This window comes from Leptopilina boulardi, unplaced genomic scaffold (genome assembly GCF_019393585.1).
Source record: "Leptopilina boulardi isolate dan_hultmark-lab unplaced genomic scaffold, ZJU_Lbou_2.1 LbouV2_30, whole genome shotgun sequence".
In the NCBI taxonomy this organism is placed as follows: domain Eukaryota; kingdom Metazoa; phylum Arthropoda; class Insecta; order Hymenoptera; family Figitidae; genus Leptopilina; species Leptopilina boulardi.
Genome location: NW_026137863.1, coordinates 2249179 through 2267347, shown reverse-complemented (window position 1 = coordinate 2267347; position 18169 = coordinate 2249179). Strand labels below are relative to the sequence as shown.

Below are 18169 nucleotides of genomic sequence, written 5' to 3'. Positions count from 1 at the left end.
AATTTGCACTGTTATTGAATTTTTTGTTCCTACAGTGTAACTAGCACTTGAACTTACCGTCATTTTCCTCTTAATTGCACTTACCGTCCTTTGTGAATATTTTTGAATACACTTACCGTCTATGGTTGGCACTTATTGTCAGATGGTAATACCGTCACTTGCACTTACCGTCCTTACTGAATTATTATCAAGTGCCTAAGGTGATGCTGTCACTTGAACTTACTTTTTTTACTCTTAATTGCACTTACCGTTCTTTAAATATTGATGAGTACAATTACCGTCTATGTTTAGCACTTAATGTCAGATGGTAATATTATCACTTGAACTTACCGTCTTTTCTAAATACCGTTGCACTTACCGTCTGTTGTTAATATTGTCACGTGCACTTACCATCTTTTCTAAATACTGTAGCATTTACTGTCAGTTTTTGTTACTAGCACTTACCGTCCTTTATAAATGTTGTAGAGTGCATTTACTATCGATCGTTAGTGCTATAAATTCTAATTACTGTCATTCGTAACTATTGTTAATTGAACTTATCGTAACTTATAACTACTGTTAACTGCAGTTACAGTCAATTGTGACTTATAACTACGGTAAGTGCACTTGACAATATTCACGAAGAACGGTAGATTTAATCAACAATAGTTACTAATGGCAGTAATTAGAATTTATATCATGATAGACGGTAAGTGCACTCTACAATCTTCATAAAGGACGGTAATTGCAAGTGCTAGTAATAATAACTGACAGTAAGTGCAACAGTATTTAGAAAGGATGGTAAGTGCAAGTGACAAAAATTATAATAGACGTTAAGTGCAACAGTATTTAGAAAAGACGGTAAGTGACAAAAATTACACTTACCGTAGCTTATAACTACTGTTAACTGCACTTACCGTCAATTGTGACCTATAACTACGTTAAGTGTACTTGATAATATTCAAGAAGAACGGTCGGTGCAATTTTTATCACTTACCGTCAATAATTTTTATTTTCTGCACTTACCATCGTTAGTAAATATCAAGAGTCATTGCTACCCTTTTATTGTAATAATAAGACGTGTGGAAGATTCTGTATCTTTCTCGATATTATCATCAACGTCATTAAAAAAAAGAAATTCTTTTTTTTTGTATTTAATTTTTTTTTTTCTCAAGTACGTATTTTCTAACCTTCGAGACGCCAGTGAAGTACGAGTTTTAATTATGCCGGTCTGTTCCGGTGTATCTTTTCCCCCCATTTGCTCTCTCGCCTCACCCCGAGAGACTACATCTGGCGGTATGATGATAACATTCAACACCCTCACGTTATCCCGGTACACCAACCTTTTCGCCATTGGAGAGATAGAAAAAAAAGAGAAAAAAAGGGGGAGGGGGGGGGTTAAAAAGAAAGAGTTTGCCGGCAAACAGAGAAAAGGATAAAAAGAAAAGAAAGCCCCTCATTAGGAGACCAGACTGGTGCTCTACGTTTAAATGAGATCCGCAGCCTCAACAGTAAAAGCGAGACGACGACGCGCGTCAGGATTTTTCAACGTTTGCCTCTTCTCCTATTCCCCAGACTTTTCACTTGTTCTTTTCGCAGTCACCGCGTCTAAATTACTCCCATCCTCCTCTTTCTCTCTCTCTCTCTCTCTCTCTCTCTCTCTCTCTCTCTCTCTTGAGGTTCAATTTTCTGCTCAACTCTTAGTTCGCCACGGCCCGAAACGGAATTGAGGTCTTACCGTGTAAAGTACAACTCCTTGCGCGACGATTTGAATTTTAGATCAGGTCAGTGTGGGATTAGGTGCACAAAATTTCTTCCTACGACAAGAGAATCAAACAAGAAGACATGGTTGAAATAGAAATTGCCCCCTGAACTTCTGGATAAAAACTTAAATCCAAATTATTTTCCGATAAAATTATTTGAGTTTCATTTTTTTTTTTTTTTTTTTTTTAAGAAAAACTCTTCACTTTCTTTCAGAGACGAAGATTACAATTTTCTATTATAATCTAAGTATAGAAATTTTGACTTTTGAACTTTAATGTTAAATTCATGTATGAAAAAATATGTAAAATTTGATATAAACTTCACGTGTGTTTCGTATAAACTTTTTTTTTGTTTATTATCTTAATAGTACATCGACTAAATAATATTTAACGATGTTGTCATAATTTATGTAGATGACTATGCCAAGTGGTAAGGCCATGAACTTGGCAAAGAGAGTTCCTTTATTTAATTTCATATTGTAAGCACGTACTCGTTTCGCCATACTTTATAATGTATTGCCACTATGTACAGAGATGGGAACGTTAATTAATGAGCATATTTTTGAATTATAAGACTACAATACAATAGGGAAAATAATTTTTTTTTTTTTCCTCTTTTGCTAAATCTGATCTACGGAATATGAATTCAAATGATTTAAGACCTACATTTATTATCATTCAAGACGTTTAATTATAAAATTTTATTATAATAGTAAAGAGGCTTAGCGTTGATGGACGAAATCTAATGTATTAAATAAATGTGGATTATACATATAATAGAAAATTTTATTTTAAATTTTTCATTACATTCTATCTTTAAAAAAAGGGTTTTTTTATATGCTAATAATATAAAAGCTGAGCATAAAATTAAGAATTTCTTTATTAGAATTAACGAATAATTGATTAAAATTAATTAGCTTTTCATTTTTCATTCTCTTTCTATATCGACAAAGAAATTCCTTGGTCTAGAGAATGTTTAAAATGAATCGTACAATTTTTTTTTTTTATCCTCTAATTGCAAAAAAAGGTTCTTTCATGCGACAATGCATGTCATACAAAAGTACAGGGAGAAAAAGAATTGTTTCATTTTATCTCCACGTTCAGTTAAAGAGGAATCCAGTTTTAATTAATTTATTTCTCTTTTTTCCCCACCCCACCCCCCCTACGTGTTTCATTTGTAATAAAAAAAAATCACATAAAATATTTTTGGAAATATTTTTTTCCATTGAAAATTTTTGGTTTTTTTTTAGAGAAAAAAAGAAAGAAAATCGTGCTTAATTAAAATTAGAGTAATTCTTTTTATAGTATATATATATATATATATATATATATATATATATATTTAGAGCTTTATACGAATGGTCAGAATACTTGATTCCTTTGCTACTTGATCAATGGGACGTATTAAGGTTTGTAACATAGAATCGTTAGTGCCGGAAGAAAGAATGTTGCTCGTCAGGGATTCCAAGTGAACCGGAAACAAGGCGAATGCTCCGGATATTGGCACACTGTGACGGTGGTGTTACTGCTGTACGTTTAAATCTACATCAGAGATCGCGATTGTTTGTCAGGCTATACGGACCACGCCTTCCAAATACTGCGTCACTGCAAGGCTAACGGGAAAGCAACATAGAAACAAATTTCGATTTCAAATTCTCCTCTAACTATGGGAAAAACTTGATTTTTTTTCCTTAAAAAATACAGCACTTACTGTCAGCTATAACTATTGTCACTTGCACTTACCGTCTTTTCTAAATACTGTTATTTGCACTTACCGTCCTTTTTGAACTATTGTCAAGTGCCTTCAGTAATACTGTCACTTGAACTTACCGTCTTTTTAATTACTGTCAATTGTTACTACCGTCACTTGCACTTACCGTCCTTTTGAATTAATACCAAGTGCTTAGGTAATACTTGCACTTACCGCACTTTTGAATTAATATCAAGTGCTTAGGTAATACTGTCACTTGCACTTACCGTATTTTTTAATTACTATCAAGTGCATTTACTGTCAGTTGTTAATACTGCCACTTAAACATACCGTCTTTCTTAAAATACTGTCGCATTTACTATCACTTTTTAGTACTGTCACTTGCACTTACCATCTACTGTAAATAATGTTGTACTTACTGTCAGTTATTACTATTGTCACTGTCACTTACCGTCCTTTTGAATTAATATCAAGTGCTTAGGTAATACTGTTCCTTGAACTTACCGTCTTTTTTAAAGGCTGTTAATTGCACTTACTGTCACTTGCACTTACCGTATTTTTTAATTACTATCAAGTGCATTTACTGTCAGTTGTTACTACTGTCACTTGAAATTACCGTTTTTTTAAATACTGTCGCATTTACTGACACTTGTTAATACTGTCACTTGCACTTACTGTCTACTCTAAATAATGTTTTACTTACTGTCAGCTATTACTACTGCCACTTGCGCTTACCGTCTTTTCTAAAGACTGTAAATTGCACTTACCGTCCTTTTTGAACTATTAGCAAGAGCCTTAGGTAATACTGTCGTATGAACTTACCGTCTTTTCGAAATATACTTATTTGCACTTACTATTAGTTGTTACTACCGTCACTTGCACTTACCGTCTTTTTCGAATTATTATCAAGTGCCTTAGGTAATACTGTCACTTGAACTTACCGTCTTTTCTAAATACTGTTAATTGCACTTACTGTCAGTTTTTACTACCATCACTTGCACTTACCCTCTTTTCTAAGTACCGTCGCACTTACTGTCAGTTGTTTATACTATCACTTACACTTACCGTCCTTTTTAAAATATTATCAAATGCATTCAATGTCAGGTACTACATTCACTTGAACTTACCGTCCTTTATAAATATTGTAAAGTGCACTTATACCGTCATTGGGAAATATGAATCATTATTTTTCCTTCCCTTTTTCATTTTTTTTTCATTTTATTTATCCCTTTCTTTGTTCTATATTTATTTTAGTAGTTTTTATGCAACTCCTTTTTATCTAGACAACAAATTATTTACTTGTCGACTTAAATTCATGACAGGCAAAACTGTTTCCTACAAAAAGAACTTCTAGAATTGATACACTGATTTTAAAACTTGTATCTTTTCTGTATATGAGAAAGTTAAACGAATAGTGTTGTTGAAATTTTTTGAAAAGACCTTACAAGTCTCAAGAGAGAAAAATAAGAAAGATACAGCGTTATATCAAAGATTTATTGCTGTTCGCTGCTCGTTTCGCGATTGAGAAGATCGGAACATTCGTCTTTCTACACGCGCGGTTTATAAGAAGGGACACTAAATTCCTTCTCAAGCACTTTATCCTATCCAAAAAAAAAAGAGGATCACTATTTCTGTCCAAACTTTTGTATCCTAGTACATCAAGTTTAGCCATCAGACTCTTTTACTTTTAGAAAAATTATTTTTCTTATTCTTATTCAATTTTTCACATTATTTAAATATTAAAAAAGTATTTGGAAAAAAAAATGGAATACTAAAAACCTGATTTTAATTTCTAGAAAATTTCTACGTTTAAAAAAAAAGAAACCAGAGAATTGTAAATTCGGGCTTGAGAGAATTAGCGTCGTGTAATTCTAATTTTTAGTAGAAAGCTTAAATTCCTGAATCCTCCTTGAACAGCAATTTTCCCTCGTTCTGGGAGTCGTAGTTCAATGATTTTTTTTTCTTTTTTTTTTTTTTGCTTCTTGCTCTTCTTATTTTTCCGCTCGTTGGGGACACTTGAAGAAAGCACACTTGCGCACCTATTCACTCTCCGAAGAACCATCCATTAGATGATAAAAAAAAAAAAAAAAAAAACATAAAAGGCGAAGCATACCAGCAGTGAGATTACTTCATTGAAGTAGATTGTGAAAGAAAAATATCTCTTGATATCTTCTTACATCGATGAAATCACGCTGAGAGTTATGACGATTCACTTTTCACGGAGCTTTCAATCCCATCGAAAATTCCTTCTCTATTTCTTTGTTTCATTACGCGTATTCATCTCTCTTTCTCTCCTCTTTGTAATATATATATCGTTTATCATCTAGATTTTTTGTTGTATTCTACAAAAAATAATTTACTGTATTTATTTATTTATTTCAAAACTTATACGGATTTATTAAAAAAAAAAACTCTTTTGTACATACATAGGTAAAAAGAAAATTGTTAAATAAATAATTAATCGTAAAAACTAAAATCATAATACAAAGAATGAAAAGTACATAAAGGTAAAAAGCAAGAAAAGTTTGAGAGTAAAAAAATTTTTTTGTAAAAACCATAAAAGTTGAAGTGTTGTATCATACGCTTATTAGAATAAAAGTAATTAAAGTATAAAAATTAAAAACTTAAACTGGGTAATTCGCAAAGTGGTTATAAAGAGAGTAGAAAAAAAATTGTTAAAAATAATCCAAGAAATCGACACTCTCTTTTTCTAAGTAAAATCAAACTTGAAACGATCATCATATTATCTTAAATCTCAATGTACGAGAAAGCTTAATTGCTATCGGAGATGTTCATCGAAATATCATCCCTGTTAGGAGATGTTCGATAGGATTTCCTGTTGACTATATATATCCCATCTATATGATGAAAATGAACTTTCTCCCCGGAATTCTGTTTGCCGTGTAGTAACTCTTCCGTTAATTATTATTTATTGGAAATACCAAATAGCCTTGTTTTATTGGATTATCCCGTTTCAAGTGGGATTTCAACACTTCACTTTAATAAGCTTATATAATTCCTTTAAGATCATCAAATACCAATAAATATATACATATAAAATGATGGTACATATCCGTAATTATAATTTTATAATAAAGAAATGAATTGATTTCTTTTCTGCACTTACCGTCTACAGTAATTATTTTCTACTGTACTTAACGGTAGCACTTGTTACACTTACCGTTGACAGTAAGTTCAGTGAATAATAATTTAGACGGTAACTTCATTAAATAATATTTGCTGTTGACGGTAAGTGCATCAAACAAACTTGACAACTGTTGTTTGTTACACTTACCGTCGACAGTAATTATATTCCACTGTACTTACTGTCGACGGTAAGTGTAACTACCGTTGATTGCAGGTTCAGTAGAAAACAATTACTACTGACGGTAAGTGCAGCAAAGAACATTTATAGTCGACGGTAAGTGAATCTAACAACACTTGTTAAGTTTGTTTGATGCACTTACCGTCTGCAGTAACTATTATACACTGAACTTACTGTCAACGGTAAATATAAGAAGTTCTACTGTTAATAAATTCAGTAGAAAATAATTACTGTAGACGGTAAGTGCATCAAACAAACTTAACAAGTGTTGTTAGATTCACATACCGTCGACTATAAATGTTCTTTGCTGCACTTACCGTCTACAGTAATTATTTTCTTCTGAATTTATTAAAATTAGAACTTGTTATAGTTACCGTTGACAGTAAGTTCAGTGTATATTAGTTACTGTAAACGGTAAGTGCAGCAAAGTAACCAAATAACTGTCACATGTACTTACCGTCAATAGTAATTATTTTCTACTAAACCTACAATCAATGGTAGTTACACTTACCGCCGACAGTGAGTACAGTGGAATATAATTACTGTCGACGGTAAGTGCAGCAAACAACAGTAGTAGGTTCAGTAGAAAATAATTACTATTGACGGTAAGTGCATGTGACAGTTATTAGGTTACTTTGCTGCACTTACCGTTTACAGTAACTACTATACACTGAACTTACTGTCAACGGTAACTATAACAAGTTTTAATGTTAATAAATTCAGTAGAAAATAATTACTGTAGACGGTAAGTGCAGCAAAGAACATTTATAATCGACGGTAAGTTAATCTAACAACACTTGTTAAGTTTGTTTGATGCACTTACCGTCTACAGTAATTATTTCCTACTGAACTAATTAACGGTAGAACTTGTGACACTTACCGTCGACAGGAAATTCAGTGGAAAATAATTACTGTCGACGTTAAGTGCAACAAGAGTTGTTAAGTTTGTTTTCTATTTGTTTTATTATCGTAAAATATTCAACCTTAATTATTATGTTTAAAAATTCTTTTAACAGAGAATATGATATAATTTAAGAGAAGCCGATATAACGATTTGATTACGAAATTCTCATCAAAACTTTTGTCTCTCGTATATCTGTTACTGACTACTTTTGCAATCAATATTTACACTTGAATGTTTTCTTATTCTTAGATTTCATAACTTTATTATGAAATATACTTAAATGGGGAGAGAAAAGAAATGAAGCAATAAAATCAAAACTTTTGTATAAAATTTTGCCATCAGCAACTTTCTGTTTTATAGATATATATATTTTTTTTTGTTATTTAATTATAGAATCGATATAATTTTTTTGGTGGGAAAAAATTTTGTCTTGTTACAAGTAAAATATAATTGAATTATTTTCTGGCGTTAAGGTTAAATAAGTAACTTTTCTATTTGGGCATGAAAGATTGAATTATTTAGGGAGGCACTCCATTATCGAAGTTGGTATAAGCTAAGCAAATAATTTAAGACGATGTGGCCACAGCCGTGAGACCTCTTGACGATAGGAATTTGCAAAGTTCGAAGTTTAGATTACCATGTACCTATTTCTGAAAGGCAATAGTTGTGTAATAGGAAATTCAGTTTACATAATTCAATTGTAAGGTTATTCAGTGAGTAAATCAGTTATGAACAAGAAAATGTATGTGTGATGGTGGGGAAAAGCAAGACGAGAGAGGACCATCGCACGAGGTGTGCGAAAATCATTTAACATGGATTTTACTTTATAGGTTTCACTAAAGACGAAAGGGTGGCTTCTGTACTATATATATATATATACATATATAAGAAGTAGTTGATTTAGCGCCGTGTAAACCGGCCTTAATCTCCGTGGAGATTTGCGGCTGTCGGGGATGAAATTGGCAACCGAGAAGGAGTTTCGAGGTCTCTCTGTGAGAGAGCACCTCAACGTGGCTAAAACTGCTAACTTTGCGTCATGCTGTTTACTCGCAATAAACTTTTTGTCGCCACTGGGGAAAGTTTCATCGAAACTCTCTCTCTCTCTCTCGATCTCTTGCGTACAGTTTCAAGTTGAGTTTCCGGGTGTCGGCTATGTCGATAGATTATTTCGACCAACTATCTCTCAAGGATTCATTTACTTTGCAAAAAAAAAAAAAAAAAGTAGGTGTCTTTCCCTTAAGAACATTCACAATTCCTCCTGAAATCGCAAACTTTTCTCCACCAACAGTAAAAAAAAAAAAACCTCGAACTTCTTGATGATGTAGAATTACCATTCGAATCGTCTTAAATTTCCATTGAGATCTCCTTTATTTCAATGCCAATTTACATTTCACCAAGGGTCAGATACGAAAAAATATTACTTCTTCGGATTTTCTGAAATCTGTCAGCATTCAATGTCCAAATGTTTTCCCCTATAGAAATTTTGGGATCAAATAAAAAAAAATAACTATTATTAAAAAATGTAACTGCACTTAACGTCTAAAAAAGTAATTATTATTCATTAAACTTACCCTCTAGTTAAAATTAACGGTATAACTTGTTACACTTACCGTCGACAGTAAATTCAGTCGGAAATATGTACCGTAGACGGTAAGTGCATCCAAACAAACTTGACAACTATTGTTTGTTGCACTTATCGTCGGCAGTACTTATTTTCGACTAAACATACTGTCGACGGTAAGTGCAGAAAACAACAGTTGTCAAATTTGTTTGATACACTTACCGTCTACTGTAAATATTATTCATTGAACTTACTGTTGACGGTAAATGCAGCCAGCAATTTTAACAACTGTTTGCTGCATTTACCGTTCGACAGTAATTATTTTTCACTAAACTTACTGCCGACGGTAAGTGTAACAAGTTCTACCGTTAATGAGTTCAGTAGGAAATAATTACTGTAGACGGTAAGTGCATCAAACAAACTTAACAAGTGTTGTTAGATTCACTTACCGTCGACTATAAATGTTCTTTGCAGCACATATCGTCTACAGTAATTATTTTCTACTGAATTTATTAACATTAGAACTTGTTATAGATACCGTGGACAGTAAGTTTAGTGTATAGTAGTTATTGTAAACGGTAAGTGCAGCAAAGTAACCTAATAACTGTCACATGCACTTATCGTCAATAGTAATTATTTTCTACTGAACCTACAACTGTTGTTTGCTGCACTTAGCGTCGACAGTAATTATATTCCACTGTACTCACTGTCGGCGGTAAGTGTAACTACTCCTGATTTTAGGTTCAGTAGAAAATAATTACTATTGACGGTAAGTGCATATGACAGTTATTAGTTTACTTTGCTGCACTTACCGTTTACTGTATCTACTATACACTAAACATACTGTCAACGGTAACTATAACAAGTTCTAATGTTAAAAAATCCAGTAGAAAATAATTACTGTAGACGGTAAGTGCAGCAAAGAACATTTATAGTCGAAGGTAAGTGAATCTAACAACACTTGTTAAGTTTGTTTGATGTACTTACCGTCTACAGTAATTATTTTCTACTGAATTTATTAACATTAGAACTTGTTATAGTTACCGTTGACAGTAAGTTCAGTGTATAGTAGTTACTGTAAACGGTAAGTGCAGCAAAGTAACTTGACAACTGTTGTTTGCTGCACTTACCGTTCGACAGTAATTATTTTTCACTGAACTTACTGTCGACGGTAAGTGTAACAAGTTCTACCGTTTACGGTAAGTCCAGTATATATAATAATTACTAAACGGTAGAACTTACCGTTGACAGTAAGTTCAGTGTATAATTATTGTTGACGGTAAGTGCTGCAAACAAACTTAACAACTGTTAGTTGCACTTACCGTCCATAGTAATTATTTTCTAGTGAACCTACCATAAACGGTAGCTAACTTACCGACGATAAGTTTACACGGTAATTTTGTTTCCTGCACTTACCGTTTACAGTAATTATTTTTCACTGAACTTATTGTTAATTATTCGCTATTTCTGTGTAATAAATTTGCATTATTGACAAAAACGATAAGTGTTAGGATATAATAATCGACGGTAAGTGCCGCCAACATAGATTTTATCACGAAATGAATAGAATAGAGATCTACAAAATTTTTTTTTTTTTATGAACACACAAGTTGAGAATTATATATACCACCATTTGTGATTTCCAATTTTCTCGGTTGGTTGAATTTCTAATATTACGGAATTGCAAAACTGCTGCGGTCAGCAAATGTAAGAAATACGTTCAAGAGTCGAAGTTATTACTAATCCAAATAAGCGCAATGCATCATGATGATTTAATACCTATATTTACTAATTCTTCAAAGTGCATCGCTTATTTTAATGTCAGCATCTAATTAATAAGTATTTAGTCAGCATTTATTTTCTATTTAAAATTTTTTTGTTTGGTTTTTTTTTTTGTAAAAGAAATTACTATAAATTTTTCATTAGAAATAACTTGGTAATATAAAAGAAAATAGTTTTCCTAGAAGGAGAAATAAGGGATTTCTTTAAAAAAAAAAAAAGAATTGAAGAGAGCTTTTCATTATTATTAATCCGTGTAATAATTACGAAGCGCCTTCTACACTGCAGTAATACTAAAAGTTATACTCTTTAATGGGCGTTGAGCGCCTGAGCGTCGATGTAAGACTCGTTAAACTGAAACCCACCAAGCCCCTTTCTTCTATATGGGAAAATAAAACATTAGTGGTGCAGTTGCGAATTTGATGTTCCTGTAAGAAACAGCAACAAAAAAAAAACCATTTCTCTTCAATTATATTATTTATTAGATTTTACAATTCCTTCACTCAGAAAAAAGATATATTTGAACTAAATGTACCATTTTTTTATATTTACCCAATTTTTTTTGGTTAATTCAAGCAAAATTTTGTTTAATTCAAATAAATATTTATTTGATCTAAATAACTGTTTGGTTTATTTTAATAAATTTTTTGAACAAAAAAAAAATTTGATTGAGCTAAATAAACGTTTGGTTTATGCAACCAAATGTTTGGTTAACTGCATTTATTTTGTTGATTTAACCAAAATTTGGTTGCTTCAAACGAATTTTTTTCTGAGTGAATTAAAATCGCCAAATACAAAAATAAATAGAAAAAAATTCAAAAAAAAAAAAAATAAAATAAAAAATACTGGAATAATTTTTTTTTTTTATTAATACGGGTATTTGAAAAGAATGGGAAATACTTGAGAAGAAAGAAAAGTACAAAAGGCATTTTGTTGTATTATTGACTGGTCCAGAAACGCTGACGTAATGTATATAGGATACGAAGGAAGTTTCTCACAGTGAAAACCACTGGACATTCCTATGGGGATGAGACTTTTGAAAGTGGCATCTCTAAATCTGCAATGCTTTCAGTGACATCATGTGTTTACACGCCACCCTGATTCCCTGTTAACGTTGCACTTTCGGTACACTGAACAACTGAACTAACCGTATTTAGTTATTTCGAAATTTCCCATGAAACACAAAAGTTCTTTTATATTTTCCCATCGTCAAGCTTCCAACAATAAAATTACACTTCCATTATTATTTAAATAAATACAATTTTAATGAAAAGTATATATATTTACTTTTGATTATGAAAAAAAAAAATTAATTTTCCAAATAAAAAATAATAAATTAAAATTTGTATAATAAAAATCTCACAAATAATTTAAGTAGAAAAAAATTTCAAAATTATACAATTTTTTTTTTAAATTTTTAAAACGGCTAAAAACAATTACTGGGTTCATATATATATATATATATTTAAGAATATATTTTCCTCATTATTTCTCGTCGTGTTACTTGTTCTATATATATATATACATATAAAATACAAAAAAAAAGTTAACTTCCGCATCAGGGAATTAAAACTCCGGAACGAAGAATTCATGGAATGTAATATTCATGCTTGGAAAAAAAATTAAAAATATACAGGACATGAATTTTCTTATTTTTCAAAATATTAAATTGTTCAAATATTTTAAATCCTATTTTATCTCTTTATACAATTTTCTACACTGTCTGTTGCACGCATTTTTTTTTTATTTACGTCCAATTTTACAAATTTACAATAGACGAAAAATTAACAAGAAGCCGACTAATCTGTAAATTATAATTACATTTATAAATTATAATTATAATACCTATATAATAAAATAAATATTAACTTTTGAATATAATAAATTATATATAATTATAATTATAATTATAATTTTATAATTATAGTTTTATAATTATAATTTATAATTATAGTTTTATAATTATAATTTATAAAAAAAATAATAATAATAATAATAATAATTTTATAATTATATAATTTATAATTATAATTTTATAAATAAGAGTTTATATTTTTTTTTCTTATAAAAAACCGCTGAAAAAATTCAATTGAATATTTAGTCAAGGCCAGTGTGGAAAATTGCAAATTTCCCCGGGAAATTCAGATTACAGTAGATATCAAACCAAAAACGGGGGATTATTGTGCCTGGGGAATCCTCTCGTTTGCCCAACTTACCGAAACGATTTTCAACTAAGAGCCAAATACAGTCGCCTCAAATGGACGATTTTGCTGTAGAATTTTAATCTCTGAATGCTTAAGCATCGAATTTGGTATTTTCTTTTTAAAAATAAAATATACCCCATGGGAAAATCTCACGATTTTATATATAAACTTCGAAAACAATGCCATTTTGCATATATATTTAATGAAAATTTGAAAATGAAAAAAAACTTTTATTTCTCAATTTAAAAAAAAGAAAATAATTGCATTCATTTAAATAAATAAATTAATTGCATAAAAAAATGTTTTTCAATTTTTTATATTTGTTTATTTAAATAAATAAAATAATAAATTTCTTGAAAATAATTTTATTATATAAAAATTATTATTATTTTTTTTATAAAAATATTATTTATTTTTAAGAAAATTTAACTAAAAGTTATTGTTTCACATTTTTGTTTTTAAAACTCTTTTCTAAAAATTTCATCTTCTTTTCATATTTTGCATTTGTTTTTTGCCAAGAGGGTAGGAAAAAAAAAACAAAAATATCAACAAAGTTAGAAATGAAGGTTTACACACCGAAGTGTTGTAATGAGAAAATAATTGGTCTGGGCAGGTAGCTCTTCTCTAGCGAAGGGAAACTTTTTTTTATTAGATTAAATTTTAATGCCGACTTTGCTTCGCATCAACTAAAAAATTTTTTTTAAGAAATTTAAAAATAAAATTGTGTCGACATTTTTTTTTTAATTACAAAGATAAACTCCATAAATGAGGATGCAATTGTTTTTCATCCTAAAACTTCAGTTTTAAATAAATATAATGTGAAAGGAGGAAAAAAATTTTTTTTTTTTACTTCTAAATTCGTTGATTATGCGCTGGGAAAAAAAAAATTTATTTGATTCAAATATTCGATTACTTTAGTATTATCAAATAAATATTTATTTGTATCAAATAATTATTTATTGATATCAAATAATTATTTATTTATATCAAATAAATATTTATTGGTATCAAATAAATTATTTATTTGTATCAAATAAATTATTTATTTGTATCAAATAATTATTTATTTGTATCAAACAATTATTTATTGTTATCAAATAATTATTTCTTTGTATCAAATAATTATTATTTGAGATATTTGTTTCAAATACAAAAATTATTGTTTCGAAATTTATTTAATACAAAATAAAAAATTATTTGGTTCAAGTAAATATTTATTTTAGTCAAGTAATCGAGTAAATTTGAATTAAATAAATTTTTTTTTCAATACAGCTAAAATTATTCCTATCGTATTTTTTTTTTATTATTATTGATTTATTTAAATTCACTGAAATATTAAATGTATTTAACAAATCGATGACGTGTTATTCATGATAAGAATGATGATGCTGTTCAGCGAATTGGATTAAATCAATTTCATGCAAAATGTGTAAACTTTGAAAATACTGCGGATTTAATAATTTATGGTAAATTCATAAAAAAAAAAAAATAACGAAACAATTAAAAAAAAAAAATTTAATCTGAAAATAGAGAAAACAAAAAGTAAAATAAATCATTGAATCGTAACTCTCTAATTAAATTTTGAAGCTATCAATTCATTATCGAGACGACGCGACGTCACGATCTAATGTGAGCACAAAACCACAGTAACAGATGCGATGATTTGTGTATGTATATATATATATATATATTCGAGATTTTACTTAAAATCAATATTTAGTATAAATTACCGAACATTGAATAATAATTTTCCTAATTATAAACAGAGAAAATTTTGTTTTCAAAAAATACAAAAAAATAAATAATAAACAAAATATAGAGGAAAAAGTACTTTGATCTTGAAAAATTCATTTTTTTTTAATATTCTTTTTTTTCGCACTCATATACCTCATCAAATATTTCATTTCCCATATTTTTTTTCACTTTATTTTTTTTTACAAAATGAAAAAAAAAACATATCCTTCCAGTTCTGTTCTCTTCATTCAACGTTCTGGATAGTTACCTCGACTGTTATTTGTCCTGGGACCCGGGGAATAAAAAATGTGCCCAGCACCATAACCCTTTTACTTCATCATTTTTTTTTTTTCTTCAACTCTTCCCGCACACGTCTTCCGAGAAAACTCATTTTTCCGGTGATTCTTTTTTCATTTAATTACAAATTCATAGGGGGTAAATTAAAAAAAAAATTTAATTTACTAAAATTATTATTATTTTCAAACTGAAAAAAGTGATATTAATTTTTAAAATAACAATCATAATTATAAATTATTACATTAAAAATTATTTTTACAAAATATAAAATAATAATAATAATAATAGTAATAATAATTATTATTATTATTATTATTATTATTATTATTATTATTATTATTATTATTATTATTATTATTATTATTATTATTATTATTATTATTATTATTATTATTATTATTAGTAGTAGTAGTAGTAGTAGTAGTAGTAGTAGTATTATTATTATTAGTATTATTATTATTATTATTATGTAAAAGAAATTACTATTATAGTACTATTGATAATTAATCTTCTAATGTGGAACATTGTTGATGAGATTTTAATAACTAGGTTAGTGTACCGATAAAATTCCCCCCCCCCCTCTCTCTCTCTCTCCTTAACATATGAAATTCCCTTTGTCAAGCCTCGTCTATAATATCATCGTGATAATTAATTATCGAGCCCTGACATTCTCAATTAAAATACAATGTAACTTTTAGTCATAGGACAAAATTTCAAAACTACCATTAGCTCTCAGATTTAATAATCAAGTTATTAATTAAAAATCTTCCACTGCAAAGATTCATTGACATTTTAAATATATATTTTTAAAATAAATAAAAAAAAATTTTTTTTTTTTATTAAAAAAATATTTCTTTTTTATTAAAAATATTTTTTTTTAATTAAAAAAATATTTTTTGTAAAAAAAAAAAAATAATAATTTAATGAATAAAAAAATATTTTTTGCTAAAAAAATTAATAATAATTTAATGATTAAAAATATAATTAAGAAAAATTTTATTTTTTTGTATATTAATTAATTTGTTGTTGTTTTTTTTTTTCAGCTGCGCAATTGGGTGGTAAAGTTGAGATAGAACCGAAAAATCAAGCTGCAGTACGAGTTGGTGACAGTTTACGAATTCGATGCCGAATGCCAACACAATTAACGCATTGTCGAATTGAAATTCCAAATGAAGGATCATTGGTGATTGCAAATACTGAAAATTATATGAGTGGTGATATTAAATATCTTGGTACTGGACTCGATAAAGGAGACTGTGATATTTTAATCTCAAGAATTAAAGAAAGTAACGATGGTCTCTTTAGATGTTCACTTTTACCAAAGGGCAGTAGTTACGAATCGACAGGAGAGACAAAAATTGTCATTGCAAGTGAGTGAAAAAAATTTTCTTCTTTTTTAGTTTTTCAATTTTTTTTTTATTTAATTTCTCAATTAGTTTTCAATTCTTTTTGAAATTTATTAATTTTTAATTTTTTAAAAATTTATTAATTTTTTTTTTAATTTATCAATTAATTTTCAATTAATTTGCAATTTTTATTCAATTAAAAAAAAATTACTTGTTTTTTTTCCCCTTATTTTATTATATTATCAGAAAATTTTCAATTTTATTACCTTTATTTATTCTGTAATTAAATTCGCATAGAAATTTTGTTTTGGAAAATCTTTTTTTTTTTTTTTTTAATTGTTAATTAATTTCTTGTTTGTTCTGTAAATCTTAAATGAAAAAACTGAAAATTTAATTATAAATTGCATTTGTAATATTAAAAAAAATATAATCTACAAATTTTTTTAATTTACAGGACCACCTCGACAACCACAACTTCAATTGAGTCCAAGCGCAAGTGGTATTCGCAGTTACAAAAGAGGGGAAAAATTGGAGATAAGCTGCAGTGCACTTGGTGGAAAACCATCAGCAAATGTCAGCATTTATCTTGGTGAGTTTCTTTTTTCCAAAATCAATAAAAAAAAAAATTTTTTTTTAGCTAGGAAAAAAAAAATTATTTTTTACCACTGATATAATTAATGTGAAATGAAAGAAATATTTATAATAATTATAATAAAATTGAGAAAAATAAATATAGAATTTAAATTTAGTTGAATTTTATTAATTTAATATATTTAATGTAACTTTAATGTTTAATGGAAATTTAATTAAAATGAAAATCTATTCTTCCCACAGGGGATGAGAAATTGAGTAGCGAAGAAAGGTCTTACTTTGGAAATTCAGAATCGGATCAGGGTATGCAAAACGTCACGAGAAGCTTAGAATGGACCGATCATGGCAAAGAAGTAAAATGCATTGCCACTCACATTGCTCTAGATCGACCACTAGAATCACAAATGACTCTCGATGTCACCTGTAAGTATATATATATAAAGAAAACCACAAAATAAATTTACATTATTCTTCTTTTTTTGGAATTCTATTTCAAATTCAAATTTTTTTTTACTAAATTCTAATTATTATTTTGATTATTTTTTTATTCTTTAAGAAAATTTTAATGTTTTGTTTTTTTTTTGGTATTTGGTAATTAATATTTTTTTATTAAAAAAAATATAAGAAAAAAAGATTTTTGTCAATGAAAATTATTTTTCCATAGTTCATTTGGTAATTAATATTTTTTTATGAAAAAAATAGAAGAAAAAAAGATTTTTGTCAATGAAAATTATTTTTCCATAGTCCCACCTCAACCACAAATTGTGAAGGAGCGTTTTGGATATGTCGTCGGACAACAAGGAGTCGTGAACGTGACCATTGAGGCAAATCCTCAACCTTATTTCACGTGGATCGTGGATTCGGAATCAATTCAAGCAGGAGCCGCGGACTCGACAAATCGACTTCAGACAAACACTCCCATTGAAGCTGTAAGTAAAATTTCTTCTTTCGATACAATTGAAATTCAAACAGTCA

At 28.8% G+C, this 18169-nt stretch overlaps 1 protein-coding gene across 5 annotated transcripts in view; it reads left to right on the top strand.

Moving 5' to 3' along the window:
- LOC127282451 (fasciclin-3) overlaps positions 1-18169 on the top strand; it is a 323057-nt gene that overhangs the window by 288019 nt on the left and 16869 nt on the right. For all 5 annotated transcript variants that reach the window (XM_051306691.1, XM_051306688.1, XM_051306689.1 and 2 more), the window contains exons 2-5: positions 16301-16627; positions 17058-17192; positions 17438-17617; positions 17939-18123. In XM_051306691.1, the coding sequence (XP_051162648.1) occupies positions 16301-16627; positions 17058-17192; positions 17438-17617; positions 17939-18123 (827 nt within the window). The remainder of the gene's footprint in view (positions 1-16300; positions 16628-17057; positions 17193-17437; positions 17618-17938; positions 18124-18169) is intronic.